At 48.2% G+C, this 15173-nt stretch overlaps 1 protein-coding gene across 2 annotated transcripts; it reads right to left on the minus strand.

Moving 5' to 3' along the window:
* Positions 1-574: 574 nt before the first annotated feature.
* On the minus strand, positions 575-14296 carry HPSE (heparanase). Of its 2 annotated transcripts, none has more exons than XM_030491733.1 (12): positions 14124-14296; positions 12479-12624; positions 11003-11128; positions 10315-10488; positions 9687-9858; positions 9028-9075; positions 6896-6989; positions 6236-6342; positions 5191-5305; positions 3473-3591; positions 3176-3322; positions 575-2452 (listed from the first exon to the last, which is right to left on the minus strand). In XM_030491733.1, exons 1-12 carry the CDS (start codon positions 14288-14290, stop codon positions 2293-2295), a joined length of 1575 nt encoding a protein of 524 aa, XP_030347593.1. In that variant the 5' UTR covers positions 14291-14296; the 3' UTR covers positions 575-2292. The 2 variants fall into 2 exon arrangements, with proteins under 2 accessions (XP_030347593.1, XP_030347592.1); XM_030491732.1 differs by lacking the exon at positions 14124-14296 and adding an exon at positions 12902-12925.
* Between the last annotated feature and the right edge of the window lie 877 nt (positions 14297-15173).

The raw sequence follows: 15173 nt of genomic DNA on the forward strand, positions 1-15173 counted from the left end.
TCAAGGCCAGGCTGGACGGGGCTTTGAGCAACCTGCTCTAGTGGAAGATGTCCCTGCCCATGGCAGGGGGGTTGGAAATAAATGATCTTTAAGGTCCCTTCCAACACAAACCATTCTATGGTTTGAAGTCATCTGGGTGTGTGCAGAGCTTTTTAAGTCGAAAGCGGTTACACGAGCTGTAAATGACACCTCTCGCCACCCCGCCATGTGAAGAACCAGGCTGTGTGCTCAGAGGAGACGTGGCTGGGAGGGGAAGCCAGATAAGCTGTCGCTTGCACGCCCAGACCTCCCTGTACACTTCCTAGTAGTTCTTGCGTGCCAACCAGCCCGTGTACTGTGTCTGAGTCAGACAGTGGGGTGGAGATGACCCCTCTGTCTGACTCAGTTGACCCCCAGTCAACTACAACTGAAACACACCAACCTGGATAGGATTTCTTTAATTTTTACTTACTTGGGTACTCTTGTTGGGAATCATACAAAGTGCAGATGATGTATGGCCACAAGAAATATAGGGATTTTTATGGTATTAGTATGTGAAAAAAGAGTTTTAAGAAAAAGGAAGATTGCCAAAAACTGGTATAAATCACTTTAATTAAAACCTTCAAATATAAAAGTCACGAGCATTGGAACAAACAAAACTGTTAGAAAAGTTCTAAAAAGAAGCTACCAGGCAAACAATCGTTTTGATGTCTTAGTTGTAAATTATTATAATAATTCTATATTATTAACTTTATGTCAACAGTTAAGACTTTCCACTTCATTTTATGCTCTCTTCTTTTATTGAACTTGGACAATATAACCGAACTTAGCATTCCTTATTCTCATTTCTGATCTATATTACCTTCTGATACATAACCCTTAGGAGAATGCATCTGTGCTGTGGATGCAAACATTTCTTTGACACACTGAACTTAAATATAACATCTTTATTGTGCAATTTTTCATTGCAGTTTCAGAAGTTTGTCTGTTTTTCGAGTCTTCTCATTAAAAAAATGTCCCCTCCCACCCTGTCTTGAAACCCCATGTAGCTGGTAGCATCCTTTTAAAGCTTAAAAAGTGAAATACAGTGGTGTGTCGTCGTTTTCCCCTGCTGTGCTCAAAATACCATGAGGCATTGACAGTGGCACGGGTTATATATCTTCAAGAGAAGTAGATGCAAGTAAACACACGCAGGAGGAGACCACAGGTATTCTCTGAGGGGTTTTGCTCCCCTGCAGACCAGCAGCCCACATGGCAAAGGGAAGCAGCCAGTGGCACACTGCGTGGCTGTGTATGGGGAAGGCACGGCTGGGGAAGAAAAGGCACCACCGACACAGGTTTCTGGCCAAAACTGCAGGAGGAATGTCAGCCTGACTGCGCAGGTTTGTCCCCTGAATTCTCTAAGGCCACTGATGCCGCTGTGATGGTCGAGGGGTGGGTGGTTTGCTCAGCCTCTTTACTATCATCTCATTTCCTCGAGGACCTGAGCGATTTAGGGAGTGTGAAGCAGAGCTCCACCTACAGATAGGCTCAAGGAAGTCCCTTCCAGCTGAACCGCCTGCAGGGTGGTGGAGGTTGAGGAGCTGTAAGCCCTTGCCTGCATCTCATTCATCTAAACCTCGCCTTTGGAAAGCACATGGCTACAGCTCCATCTTGTGACCGAATCTCCTAGTTTGGGGCAAACGTAAAGTGCTGCCGCAATCCCCGCGGAGGGCTGGTTTCTCGGCAAGGCATTTTCCCCTGCAGGCACCCCAACCTTGGTTTGCTTTGTGTGTCCCTGCTTTACACCCCAAGATGCCCTCAGCAATCACAACCACTCCTTGGGCTTCCACACATGGTGCAGGCAAAATCACAGCTGTACAGCTAAAAGAAGCCCCCTGCTCATCCTTTCTGAAAGCAAGCTGTTGAAGGAACTGCTTTGAGAACTGTGCTTGCAAAAACGAGAGGAAAGTGGAGGTTGCAATTCCCACCTGGCAAAGTCCCAAGGGCAGTGTGAGAAGCTGATGCAGCTCTGCACGTGGCATGGAGAAAAGCCCTGTGCTCAGGTGCAGTGATCCAGGCTGGACCAAGAGCAAAGCCAGCCCCTGCCTGGGCTTGCTCTACCTGGATAATTTTCCCAGGATCTCAACAAGCATCTTTCATTTACAAATTACTCAGTGGGACCTCGTGTCTTCCGCAGCCCATAGATCCTACTGGTGCCACCACACTTGCATCCCTTGCCAGAATTAAATCTTATGGTAGGAACGTGAATTTCTAGGATTAAACTTCCCTACTAGCCAAGTGCTTTACATTTACTCTGCGTGGATTAACCATTTAAATGCAAGCAATAGCTTTGGTGTTTTTGATAACATAAAAGCCATAAGAGAAGGCTGGAAGGCCGAGTATGCTGCCAGGACCAAGGGGTTTTTCGATAAGCTCTGGCAGTGTTTTGTCATCCACCATCTGTAGCACACGGCCATTCAGCTCAATAGACCTGGAGAGGGACAGAGACACTGTTTGGGCAGCTATGTTCTCTTTGCCATCTAGCATAAACAGCTCTGGATCTGAATGCAAACATAAACTCAACCCAAAGCCAAATTAAACTTCCCTTGAGGGTTTATGTGTGCACACGCACAGCATCTGCAGCACTCCCTCTGTGAGGACTCCTTTAGAGTCGCAGCACAAGCAAGTTGAAAAGTATCTATTTCTTACCCTTCTAGTGAGGTTAACAGCAGAGCAGGCTTTGAAAGGTACAAATTTTAATTGTTTTTTCTCCTGCAAGTATTAAGATATCTTCTATGCTCACAGAGCAGATTCTTCCTGTGCTGATGCATTAGCAGTAACAACAAAAAGTAACCATACAAAGCCTGTACACCTTGCTGTAAATCAGGAGCCAGCACTCGCGAAAGCAATTTACTGTGCTTGTGCCAAAGAAAAAGGACTTTAGCAGCTGGTCCAGAACCCTGAAGCCTACTAGGAAAAAGCTTCCCTATTAACATCAAACAAGTGTCCTCAATACCTTAGCAAGCTTTCAGCAGCCTGGTTTTAGGAGACCTGGTTTAACAGAGGTCAGACCTTATCAGAAAAAGCTCCAGATGACTGAATGGTAACCTCTTCCTGCTACCCCGCACCCTGCACATCAAACAAGGTGAGGTTTCAGAGGACACCCAAGCCTACTCACAATCCTTTCTACAGAAACAGGAGGAATTGCACTTACCTGGAAAGTATATTCGCTTTGCCATGAGGCAGTAAGAGGTACTGATCCACGTGCTTGCTTGATAAGTGATTTGGTAGCTGCAAATGTTGGGTAACATTGTAGAGGTTTAAGGCAAACAGCGTCACGTCCCCTTCTCTGTATTTTGGGCTGCAAGGCAGGAGTAGATGACAGTGTCGATTAGGAGAGAACGGTTTCATAGAAACAGGGCATCTTGTGGTGCCCCACATTGCTTTTGTTGGCCTGGGGGTGGCTGTGGGCTCAGTTTCTGGGATATTTCACCCATGAATTGTGGCTTACTGGAGGGGGTTCGTGCAGTGGAGGTAGACACGGAGCTTCCTCTCGTCGGCTCCTGTCAGGTCAACCTGCAGCACCTTGGTACCCACCAGCTTCTTGTAGAGCAGCGAGAGCCAGTAGTCCTGGGAGGCACAAAACCACATGAGCACTTTTGTACATGCCAGATACTCCACACAGTGCTTAATAACGCTAATTTTGCTGGTAATTTCAGGGGTTTTCTCTCTGTACGTTTTTCTTTTCCAAGTTTTTCACCATATCTATTCAAATTTCCACAAACAGCATAGCTAAAGAGAAAACCCTGCCTCCAAGCTGCAGAGCAGCTGTGTTTACAAGGTACCTTGGAGTAATTTTCCACTTCACATGCAAATCTCTCTCTGTGGAGGAGAGACTGTTTGCATTCTGGAAACTCCCTTTTGCAGGGCACAGAGCACCTCAGGGCTGAAACCACAGGGGATGTGCTGCCCTGCCAGCAGGAATGCTTGTGCCCAGTTCACAGGCACAATGCCAGGAAGAAGCCCCCAGCTTCTGCGCCTTTCACTAACATCGTGCTTTTGAACAGGTCTCAGGATTAATTATGAACACCAGTCAAAGAGTAAATCCTGACACTCCAGGGTGGTGCCAAAGAGCAGGGTGATGCCCAGTGCAGACTTACTTTTTCCAGGTCTGCTTCCTTTTGCATCTTAACCACTGCTTTTCCTCTATGAAGTCTGTGAGCTTGCATGCTCAGCTCCTCTGCCAGGAGGTGCAGCCTCCTGACACTGCTGTGATTCTTCATTTCCCTGCTAACTAAAACTGATGGAACTGGGTTTGGATTTCCCTGCCTCTAAAGCGTTATTTGCTTGATTAGCATCTGTACTGCCTGTAGGTGAGGAACAAAGGCACATTTTTTCAGTCCAAATTAAATCTATTTTAAATGAGGAAATAAAAAGCCCAAAGCAACAAGCCGGGCAACTCAGTCCCTGGCATAGGGACCAGCTGAGCAGGCAGGACAGAAAAACCCTGAATGCTGGGTTGCCTCTCAGATGGTCTCTATGAGCCTGTGAAAATCACAACTTGGAAGCAAAAAAAATGAGAGGAAAGCTAAAAAGAAAGACGCTATCCTCTCACCCCAAGTTAAGTGCTATTAGCACAAAGAAACGTGCTGCTCAAATGATGATGTTTTGTCACAGCAGAATTTTATTTCCTAATAAATCCAACTATACTAAATGCATGTTTTCACTTAATTATCCTTCAGCCACTACTGAGGGCTAAATATGCTCATGACCTAAGAAATGCTTGAGTCTTGACTTTATATTGGTTTGTTTTCACTTGGGATATAATTATTATAATACCTCCTATCACTTCTGTTTAAAAGCTACTCATCACTCAGTTGAGGAGTACTCAAACCAAAACAGTCCATCCAGAAAAACCTTGTGAACTCCAGAAGTGTCTGCATACAAATCAGAGCATCATGTCCCAGAAATCGGTCTCTGCTATGCTGAAGACTAACTGCATCCCTGCAGTTGCAGTAAACATCTTGTATCTGTATATATCTATATATATATATATATAACACATGATCGCATAATGAAACATGAGCTAACTTTCGGTACAAGGCTAACTGTGACTATCCTACAAAAAAAGGTGTTGTTAAAGTAGCTGACTCGTATCTCCACATCCAGTGTTGCCTGTGCAGAAATACACTTAGCATTCAGACGGTGTTAACGGGGTTTCATACATACTGGCAAAGGCTCAAAGTTGGCATCCACCAGGTGATAGGTGCCTGCCCCGAAGAAAACCTGTCTCATCACCACGTCAATCCCCTGCCTGGCTGAAAGCCCAAGTTTGTCCAACCACCTGCCAAAAAAGATAAGGCAAACATCATGCAGATGGAATTGCTGACCTCAGCTGACCGCTGTTGCCCCTCTCCAACCAGCATGGGAAGTAGGAAAGCAAGAATTAGGGCATGATACTGACTTCATTAAGAATCACGCAACTGATTTCAATACAAGTCTTGCGTTGATTACCTTAAAATATAATTCCAGACTACCACTGGAGATCAGAGTTGGTGGGAAGAGTTGCTCCCCTCCCCTGTTTGCAGGCAGTGGAAACCAGGAGCGGCAGTGGATGCTCCTGAACTGGCCAAGGGCCTGAAGGCTGAGAGAAATCATTACACAAACAAGGTTGCCTGCAACTACCAGGCTTTGACTTGCTGACTCACCAGGGCCTGATGAAAAGATTGAGATGCCCTACAGAAGGGTGAAAAAATACATTGAAACCATGGTTTTGGTTCATTTTCAAAGCATGAGCTGTACATTTCCATGCAATGTTGTCTCCCTGAATCTACAAACTGACCAAAGTGGTAAGAAAAGCCTGATTTCTTTCACTTCAACAGGTTGCTGCAACTGGAGTCCTTGGAGAAAATTATTTTCATTGCTAAATTTCCACTGGGTTAGTTATTTCACAGTGATCAAAGCATGACTTTGGAAAAGGACACCCATCTTGTGAATGACTTTCCATTCTCACAAATGGATGGAGTTCACATTGCAGATTTGAGGGCACAAATACAACTTTCTCATGCTTCTTATCTCCCATTTCCCAAAGGAATTTGCTATTACCTGGGCCTACATTGAACCTGAGGCATGGGGGAAGCACACAGGGAGCAGTGGGAAGGTTATGATCCTCAACCCACCCATTGCCTCCTCCCTGGGAAGCCTGAGGGAGACATTCCTCCACGGGGCAGGTATGCAACCCCCTTCAGCCTGGAAAATGTGACATGGTACTCACATAAAACCGGCAATGTAAGTGTTGGACAGCCTGGGAGCTCCCCCTCCATAGGCAGAGCTCGTCTCTCCCAGCCAGACCTTCTTGTAGGGCACGGTCCCATCAACGATCTGGCCAGTGTGGCATAGGGAAGAAGAGAAAGACACAACAGTTAAGTTTGTTGGCTACTGAAGTAATGGACAATCAAAATTTTATGCTTTAGCCAAATGCCTGCATATGGCGTTTGCGTTTAAGGGATAACACCGAGGTGGGATGTCACACGAGTTTTGATCAAAAGGACTAAAAGCAGATTTACTTCCCCCCCTCCAAAAATACCCAGATCTATGCATGTAGAATAAGGCAAACATTGCTAAAAGCCAGGTTCTGTAAGTTGTCTTGTGCTGAGTAGTGGTATACTGTTCTCAGGATCTCAAAATATGAAGAAATCAGGGCAGGAAGGGGGTTATGACCATAAATTACATCCCTGAGTAATAACTATATTGATAAATGAGAATGTTGTAGGTTTATGATGCATCTAGCACCATTTTTTTGTTTTTAATTTACAGTGACAGCAGCACCCAAGCTTTGAGGATCCCATTTATTGCTAATGAGAAACTGGACTTCATTCTGGATTCTCTGCTAACCCTCTGGAAACTGAACATGGGAATGAACAGGACAAAGCACCTCCAGGACTTCATGTACAGCTGTGGCAAAGGTATCCAGCACTTTAGGGCTCAAGAAATCCTCCTTTGTTGCACTTCGTCCATTCACATAGTAACTGGAAATGGAAAAAAAACCACACAAAATGAAGAAAAAAATACCACCACTGGTACAAAACACCACCAAAAGTATTCAGTTGCTTGATACATTTATCCACAGCACTGTTTTTCTGTTCAGTTCTTTCTCCAGATGTGTAGGTGTGTTGTTTGTATTTAAGGGACTATCAGGTATAATTACCTCAATGGAGCCAGGATATCACAGGAATTTCGATCGACAGAAGTAGTAGGGGTTTGTTGCATCAACTCATTTAGAACAAGGAAAATATCACTGAGTAAGAGCCAGCTTCTGTAAGTCTTCTCATGCTGAAGAGTCCGACACTTCTATGTGATTACTTGCTTTACTGTATCAGGTTATATATTAAAAATCAGATCCCTGTTTCTGTCTCTCTATAGGAGTATTCTGGCTTTCTGGAGGGGAACTGGAATGAGGCATCCCTATGGGATGGAGGTTGCCCTCTTCCATGAGCAGAGGAGCTTTTAAGTCTGGTTTGCCCATATAAAGAACAGAAAATTGAGATCCCCACGGTTTTCACATTTCATCACGCTAACACTCAGTCCTACCAGAAGTAGCTGAAGTCTTCCAACCACAAGAGGAAGCTAAGACCTGATAATCCTAAATTAGTAAATTAAATTACACATGCCCTTTTAAAGCAAAGAGAGCCACAGGGCAAAAACAGCCCAGGAAGGGTAGAGGATACATTTTATGCCTCTCTGGCAGCTCAAAATACATAGATAAGTCATATATTTATACATATATATAATATAAGCATGTGCATCTTCTCCCACTGTTACCGACTGCTGCATATCGCCATGCTGCATTCAGCTCTGGGAATAAAACCACCTTCACATGGAAATCACTTTCAAACACATGGAGCTCATGGTAGGTGCCCTGGGGACAGCTTGCCCCACTGCACACCCGAGCACTTTAAAACTGCATCTCTAAGCCATGGCACAAGAGGAAAGGGCTGGGGCTGTGCCAGCGCTGTTTGCACTGTGAGTGGGATCTGAGGGCAGGTTACACGCACAGCCCAAACTGACTTGGAGAGCAAATGTGATGGAGCAGGAGAAGCTGCTAGCACTTTCCTACGGGTAAGGGTCAGCCATACCTGCAGGGATTTTTGTTTATATCAAACAGACATAACTAGAGAAGGGAAAAAAGCAGCATGTAACGCATCAGCTAACAGGGCTTCTGCTGCTGCTTCTTTTTTACAAGGAGGTGGGTGCATTTGACAGCAGGGTCATCAGTGACTCCCTGAATTTGTTTTTAGGGAACAGAGCTTCCACTCTAGCCGATTCAGCCTTTCTAATGCCAAGGAGAGCACCAATGTTGGGGGCACTGACTCCATTTCAAAGCCCAACCACCCCTGGGTTGTTTAAAACCTTAGTTAAAAACCTTCTGCTCATGCAGAAGTTCCGCAGAGGCATCTCTGCCAGGTAAGTCTGAGCTACCTTCTTTTCCTTTTATATGACACCCTCTTCTTCCCATGGAAAAGTGCATTTCATTTGCAAGGGTTGGCAGCTTGAAGCTTTGAGACAACCGACTCAAACTCGGACTGCTGCTCAGATCTCACTAGCTTTTGGTACATGTCGAAACACGGCATGTGTGAAAAGGCTCGACCATTGCAGATGCTCTCATTGTGCAGGGGAAAGCTATGATAACCCTTCACGCTCTTCTGAGAAATAAAGTGCCATCCTTTTCTCCACATTCCACTTATGTTTTTCGCAACGCACATACTTAGCGAGCAAAATGACGGTCTTGCACGCGTTGCATTCCCTGCTGCTGTGCCTACATTACAACCCCTCGCCACTGCTTTTGGGTCTCTGCACTGAGTAGCCTCTTTGAAGATCTTCTGCATTTCTGTAATGCACTCCCTCAATCCATCTCTTATTCTGAGTGGAGGAATTTGAAGAGAGGCACCTGAGGAACTGCTGAAAGGGGTGTTGCACCCCCTCCTTCCTGCTGAGATGCTCAGATTGACATTTTGTAAAGAAAACTAGTGATAAGCAGAGTGGAGGTGGTATCTGAGTGGTACTTACTGGTGCCACGTGACAGAGTCGATCACCTTCCCTCCTGATTTCAGGAAGCTGCAACCAGAAGGGATGCAGTGGAGAGGAGAGGTGTTAGTACTGGTGATGGGTCACAGCCCCTATGAGCGAGCTGCCATGCACAGCCCTCCCCTCTCCCCTCAGCTGGAGGTAGTGATGGTGAACTGCTTTGGGGCCACACTTGCGATGGCTTTTAAATGGGCTTTGGGCAGCCTGGCTGCCTCAGCAGGTTGCTGGGAGGATGAATTAATGCTTGTGTAACGCAGAGGTTTCTAGTATAAAAAGCCCTTGTTAACACAGCCAGCACTCAATTGAAAGGTGTGCGGATCACTGAAGTACAGCTAGCACCTTACTTTCAGCTGGCAGAGTGGTTAAGCCTGGAACTCATGCATGCAGGTAAGATATCAGTCATCCCCAGTCAAGGAAAAAAAGAATAAAAAAATCCATATTTCTAATTCAAAGAAAAATCAGGAAATTAGTTCTCAAATAGGATGTATCCAGTTGTACATCCTTAGTATTGATTTGGAACAGGACATCCTGAAAACCCTACCCAGATGCCTCATGCCCACACTGCATGTGGGTGCAGACAAGCCACTGCTACCCACAGCTGCCCACCGCGGGGGGTGCTGCCAGGGTCCCCACAGCCCTACCTTCTCAGCAGCCTCTGCGTGTGCTTTCGGGGCTGCCCGACGTCAGGACCATAGAGCTTGGAGTGCCGGTAGAGGGTATAGTTACTGAGGAGGTGGCGTAAGTGAACAAAGTCTTGCCCCAGCTGGAAGCCATCGATGTAGACACCAGATTTCTTCCTGAAGCTGTTGGGCTCTGGGGAAGACGTGTGCATCAGTGCCCTGCTCTAGTTTTGAGGCACAAAATAGGGCAGCTTGTTCCATCTGGGGAGTGCCAGCCCCCTCTGCCTTCAGGTGATCTGGCATGGTACAGGTGAGATATTTGAAGCTGACGAGCATGAAACCAAAAGCCTGGGTGACTGGAGTGCGCTGCTCTCCAGTACTCTGTTCCAGCCAGTCCCCACAGGTGACATCCTGCACCTCGCACAGTGTCATTCACCTTATCTCATTGCAAAATTATTTCAATCTGCTTATTCACTGGGCCTTCTGTGCCATCCCTCCTCGCAAATTAAGACCTTCATGTTTCCCAATAAAACATCATTTTGCCTTTATGGGCTGTCATCCAAAACATCCAAAATTACCAGCCCATACCTTGCGGTGGTATCTTTCCAGGTAATTGCTGGTCCAGCCCACAACCAAGCTTCACACTTACCATTCCCGAGCTCCCAGGAGATGTTGTACCTCCGCGAGGCACAGTAGTCCAGCAGTGCCTGGGCATTGGAGCTGTCCCACTGCAAGCCAGCTTTCCGCAGCAAGGCATTGAGCCCAAAGATCAGGTGAAACCCTGAGCAGTTTGCAAAGCTGTAGAGAATATCCAGGGTATTTCCTGTATGGAGGGGAAAGGGGGATGTTTATGTCAAGGTTATGGTGTGCTGGTTGAGCTCCAGCCAAGTGACAATCTTTACCACCTGTATTTATTTAGCCTGGTGTTGTAGATGTGCCTAGTTCTCCCAGCCAGACAAAAGAGCCCAGACCTTGCTACACAACGTCCTGCAAGGTGTTGAGATCCTCCCAAGTCCTGCAGCAGTTGGATACTATTAAATATGAGGTGGCAGACAGTATAAAAAGGTTTATTTGGATATTTTCTTCAAGACCAGGTTGGATGGGGCTATGAGCAACCTGGTCTAGTGAAAGGTGTCCTGGCCCATGGCAGAGGGATTTGAACTAGATGAGCTTTAAGGTCCCTTCCAACCCAAGCCATTTGGTGATTCTGTGATTTTTCTAAGCATTTCTTTTACAGTGGCTTCAGCTCCTAACAGCCTATGACCCTTTTACCACAAGGCAGAGATTTGCAGCCCCCTGGTTATAAACCCTAGCAGAAAAATCCACTGAGGTCTTACTTGTAATGGTGGTATTTTTGTGCTTTTTCCAGTTATGCTCCTCAAGAATCAGCTTCTCCTGGCTGGGCCACTGGGCCAGCAGCAGCTTCTCAACAGCAGCAAACACAGGCCTTGAGCCACAAGCCTCTGTAGGGCAGAAGAATGTCCATAGCAATTAAGTCCTCATGTTCACAGCCAGAGGCCAGCATGCAAAGGGATGCATCCATCAGGAAGCCCAATGGCTTGGAGCCAGGCTGAGAGCTAGTCATGCACTTCTGTGAAACACACCCCTACTTTCACAATGTTAACCGCATAGAAAAAGAGGGCTGGCTTGGTGCATAAATATATATGTAATGTATCTTTCCCAGTTTAAGGCGATGGAGATGGCAGAGTGGAGGAAGACCGAGCTGTGCTTCTGGAGGCTACTATTGTGGCATTGCCGCATGATAAACTATTTTAGCTGGAGTATCAGCCGGAAACCCTTGTTCCAGCGAGCTGACAAAGCATGGGCTGCCATGCCCGAGGAGCAGATAAGCCACCCCAGCATGCAGTGGTATGGCAGGGCCCACCTTGGCAGATATGGGCAATGCTTCCTGAGCTGCCTGTCTTGTGCAGGGGAAAGTGCTGACTGCCCCGTATGGCTCTAACAGCAACGCCAACAGGAGTCATAAGACACCAGTTCTTCAAAGCTCATGTCTTTTCTCAGCATGAAAATTAGGAACAAGCCATAATCAGAGAGGAAGGCATGAGCTGGAGTCATAGTTACCCAGAGAGGAGGCAGCCGCTCAGCAAAGTGGAACAGAGGGAAAAGTACCACTTGACTTCAAAACCGAGCATCACAGTGATGTACAATTGCACTGTTATGCTATGTGCTACAGGAATAGAAGGGAATTTTTTCACCTTAAACACCTCTAGAAGGGTTTATATGCTTTTGCTAAGTTTAAAGAGTAAACGGACTTTAATGCGGTGGGAAACCTCATGCACCAGGACCAAGCTCAAGCAGTTGGCAGTGTTCCCGTGGGTTTGCACTTGCCGTGTTGAAGTAACAGGAGGGCAAGGCTGTGCCCCCAGCCTAGCTCTGGCTTTCGCCAAGATAGAGAAAACGGACACTCTGTTCTCATCAGATTATTCCTTCTGTCCGTGACTTGATTTTCATAATGAAACCACAGCTTTTGAGCTGGCCTTGACTGTGTTGCAGGCGGTGGGGGAGCTACCAAGACTGCTGTGTGGAGCACAGGGCAGCAAACGGGGAGCCCCAGCAGATGCTAGGGTGGACATGACATCCCCCACACCCTTCCTTGCTTTCCCATGGCTGACACAGCTCCTTCCACAGACTGTGCTGAAGGTTCACAGACCTCCTCTCCGTAGAGAACAATGCTGACTCTGTGGAGGACCCCCAGCACTGCCACTGTGCCCTTGTGGCATCCTCAGCCTGCATCAAAGTCACCTCCTAAACCCAGGGTGGTTTTAAGTCTAATACATTGATGCCAGGTTTACCTTGCTGGGCCTGAAGTTGCCAGATGATTCTTTCTTCCGATGTCGAATCCTTGTTGGGATCAAAGATGAGAAAATCTGTCTCAGTGCCACCAAACCTCAGGAAGCCTGGCGACAGGGCTGTTGCCAGGGCACGCAGTTTGGGATTGCTGAGGAAGGGACACCAAGAAACAGAAAAACACTATATTCATGCAGACTGTGGCTTTGGTGTAGAGGCTAAACATGGCAAGTGCTCAGAAGATGTGCTGCAGTGGGTGACCTGGGGTTACCCTGTAGTGAGAAGCAGATGCGCCTTGGGGAACACGGTCACAGACAGAGAGTCAAATCCCGGGGCAAAGTAAGGCCATACTTCAAAACATACTTCAAAAGGTGCCAAGCATCCTTCTCCCCTAGATTTTTGGTTTTGTTTACACCAAACTAACATACCTGTCCCATGAGAAGGTGGACATAACTGACTTCACACCATCAGTCACAGTTTCTGCTGACGAAAACCAAAGCAATCGCTTTTGTACTCAAGAGAGATTAAGAGTCCATGCTGGGACATGCGTTAGCTTTGGCAAAGCAGGTTCGTAAAACAACTCAACACACAGCACCGACACTGGCCTTCACTGGGAGAAACTGCAAGGCATCAGAGGACACCAGGCACACCAGCACTATCTGCTCGGTGGTGACACACAGCAGATTAAAGGCCACCAAGTACTTCCCGCTTGTCGTGGCAGCAGGGCTGACCCCAAACCCAACTCCAAGGTGTGCGGTTGGGCTTGGTGGTTGGAGACCTGAATGAGCACTTCTCAATAAAGCTGGTGTCACCTTTCTCCCCACTTTGGTGAGGGGGAAAAGATGAAAGTGGTGAGAGGAGGGAGATCAGGACTGGAAAAATACCGTGGTGCTGAAAAGTGGGATTAGACAGATGAAAAGGAAAGAATTAAGACTGCTTCCAAAAAAAGGTAGAGTCAAAAGGAATAGAGCACAAAAAAATTAGAGCAAAAGCAGGGAAGAAAAGGCAAGAGAGGTCAGAGCCGAAACAACAGGCAGGGAACAACCATCACTTGGCAGTTCAGAGCTGTTCAGCGTTACCCAAGGTGGGAAAAAGGCTTCATTTTTAGGATCTCCTGATTCAGCTTTGATAGTGCTGGCCGTTCTTCAGTATTCATTTGACTTTATGTTGACAATGCCCTGGTAAATGTCTGCAAAACTGGGTATAACACGTAACCCCTCTGCTCGGCGGTTTCCTTCTCTTTTTCTGCTCGCAAAGCAGCTCCTCTCCCCAGCTCATCCCTGTGCTGCTTCCAGCGAACACCACCCGAGCTGCGCCTTCCCTCCACCCACAGGCCCTGCCGCTAATTCCCCGAGCACCCACGGCAGGGAGCGCCTTACTGCTGCCCCGGGAGGGCGAAATCAGTGCGTCCTCAACAGAAGGGATGCAGCAGCCGGCCCCAGCTCCAGGGATGGGGTCTCCCCATTTCCCCAGCTCCCCTGTCCGCAGCACCCCAGCCAGCAGCGACTGCCCGCCGGGGTGCCTGGGCTCTCCTCCTAGTGTCTGCGGAGCTCACCGGCTGCCGGGGACCTCCCCCCCAGGGATCCCTCTGCTGCTCCCCATCCCCGGGTTCCTTTATCCTTTGCCCAGCAGGGGCGGGAGGCGGCTCACCTGAGCAAAGCGACATAGCGCGGGTCCCGGGCCAGGCTGGCGTCCAGGGTGAGGGAGAGGAACGCGGGGCTCACCTCGCCGCGGGGCGTGCCGCGCAGCCCCAGCCGCAGCACCGCTGCCTGCCCCTCCGAGAGCAGCAGCAGCGGCAGCAGCCGCGGCAGCAGCATCCTCTGCTCCCGGCCGCCGCTCCCGGCCGGTGCCACCCCCACGGAGGGCGGGCCTGTGCCGGGGCGTGTGTTATGGGGGTGCGCACCCTCCGCTGCCCGCCGGGACGGACACACGGACAGCGGCGGCGTGAGCAGCCAGCGCCGGGCCCGCTTCACCCTCTGGAAGGGGCGTCGGGAAGCAATAGCATCCTGGAAGCGCAGCCCCACCGCCGTGCGGTGTATCAAAGCAGCGCCAAGGCACCTGAAGCGCAGGGTTACTCTGCCAACACCCTCACCCACTACAAAACAAACCTAGGTTTCATTGCAGCACAACCGAACAGCTTCTACAGCTTTCTGCCTTGCCTGTGCAACCCTGGGCAGCTGCATGCCAAAACAGAGGGCTGGAAAAATCACTGCCCGTTTAGGGGTGAGATGTCAGCCTGACATCCCAGCCATGGGCCTTCACTGTGGGAAGCCGAGTCACAGCAGCACACAGCAAGCCTGTGACAAGTAACACAGGACGACCCTGCTGCTTCAGGCTGAAGCTCGCCTTCCCCCCTCCCAAGGCAGTACTGTTGCAATAAGGGTATTTCTTAATTACAACCAACATGCAACATGGAATTGCTGTTACAAAAAGAAGACTTGGGCCCATTCCGGGTCTGGACCCAGAGGTGCTCCCTGCAGAGTCCATCCCATGCCGAAACTCCTCCTTTGGACTTGGCAGGGAGCCCAGCAGGGAAACAGCCAGCTGCAGATTAACATGCACACTGTTGAATCATTAGCAGAGTTTTTAAACTCTGGAAGTGTTTATCCCCAGCAGTGTTCAAGGTCAGGTTGGATCAGGCTTGGAGCAACCTGGTCTAGTGGAAGGTGTCCCTGCCCATGGCATCTTCAAGGTCTCTTC

Source organism: Strigops habroptila, chromosome 7, assembly GCF_004027225.2.
Source record: "Strigops habroptila isolate Jane chromosome 7, bStrHab1.2.pri, whole genome shotgun sequence".
Lineage (NCBI taxonomy): Eukaryota > Metazoa > Chordata > Aves > Psittaciformes > Psittacidae > Strigops > Strigops habroptila.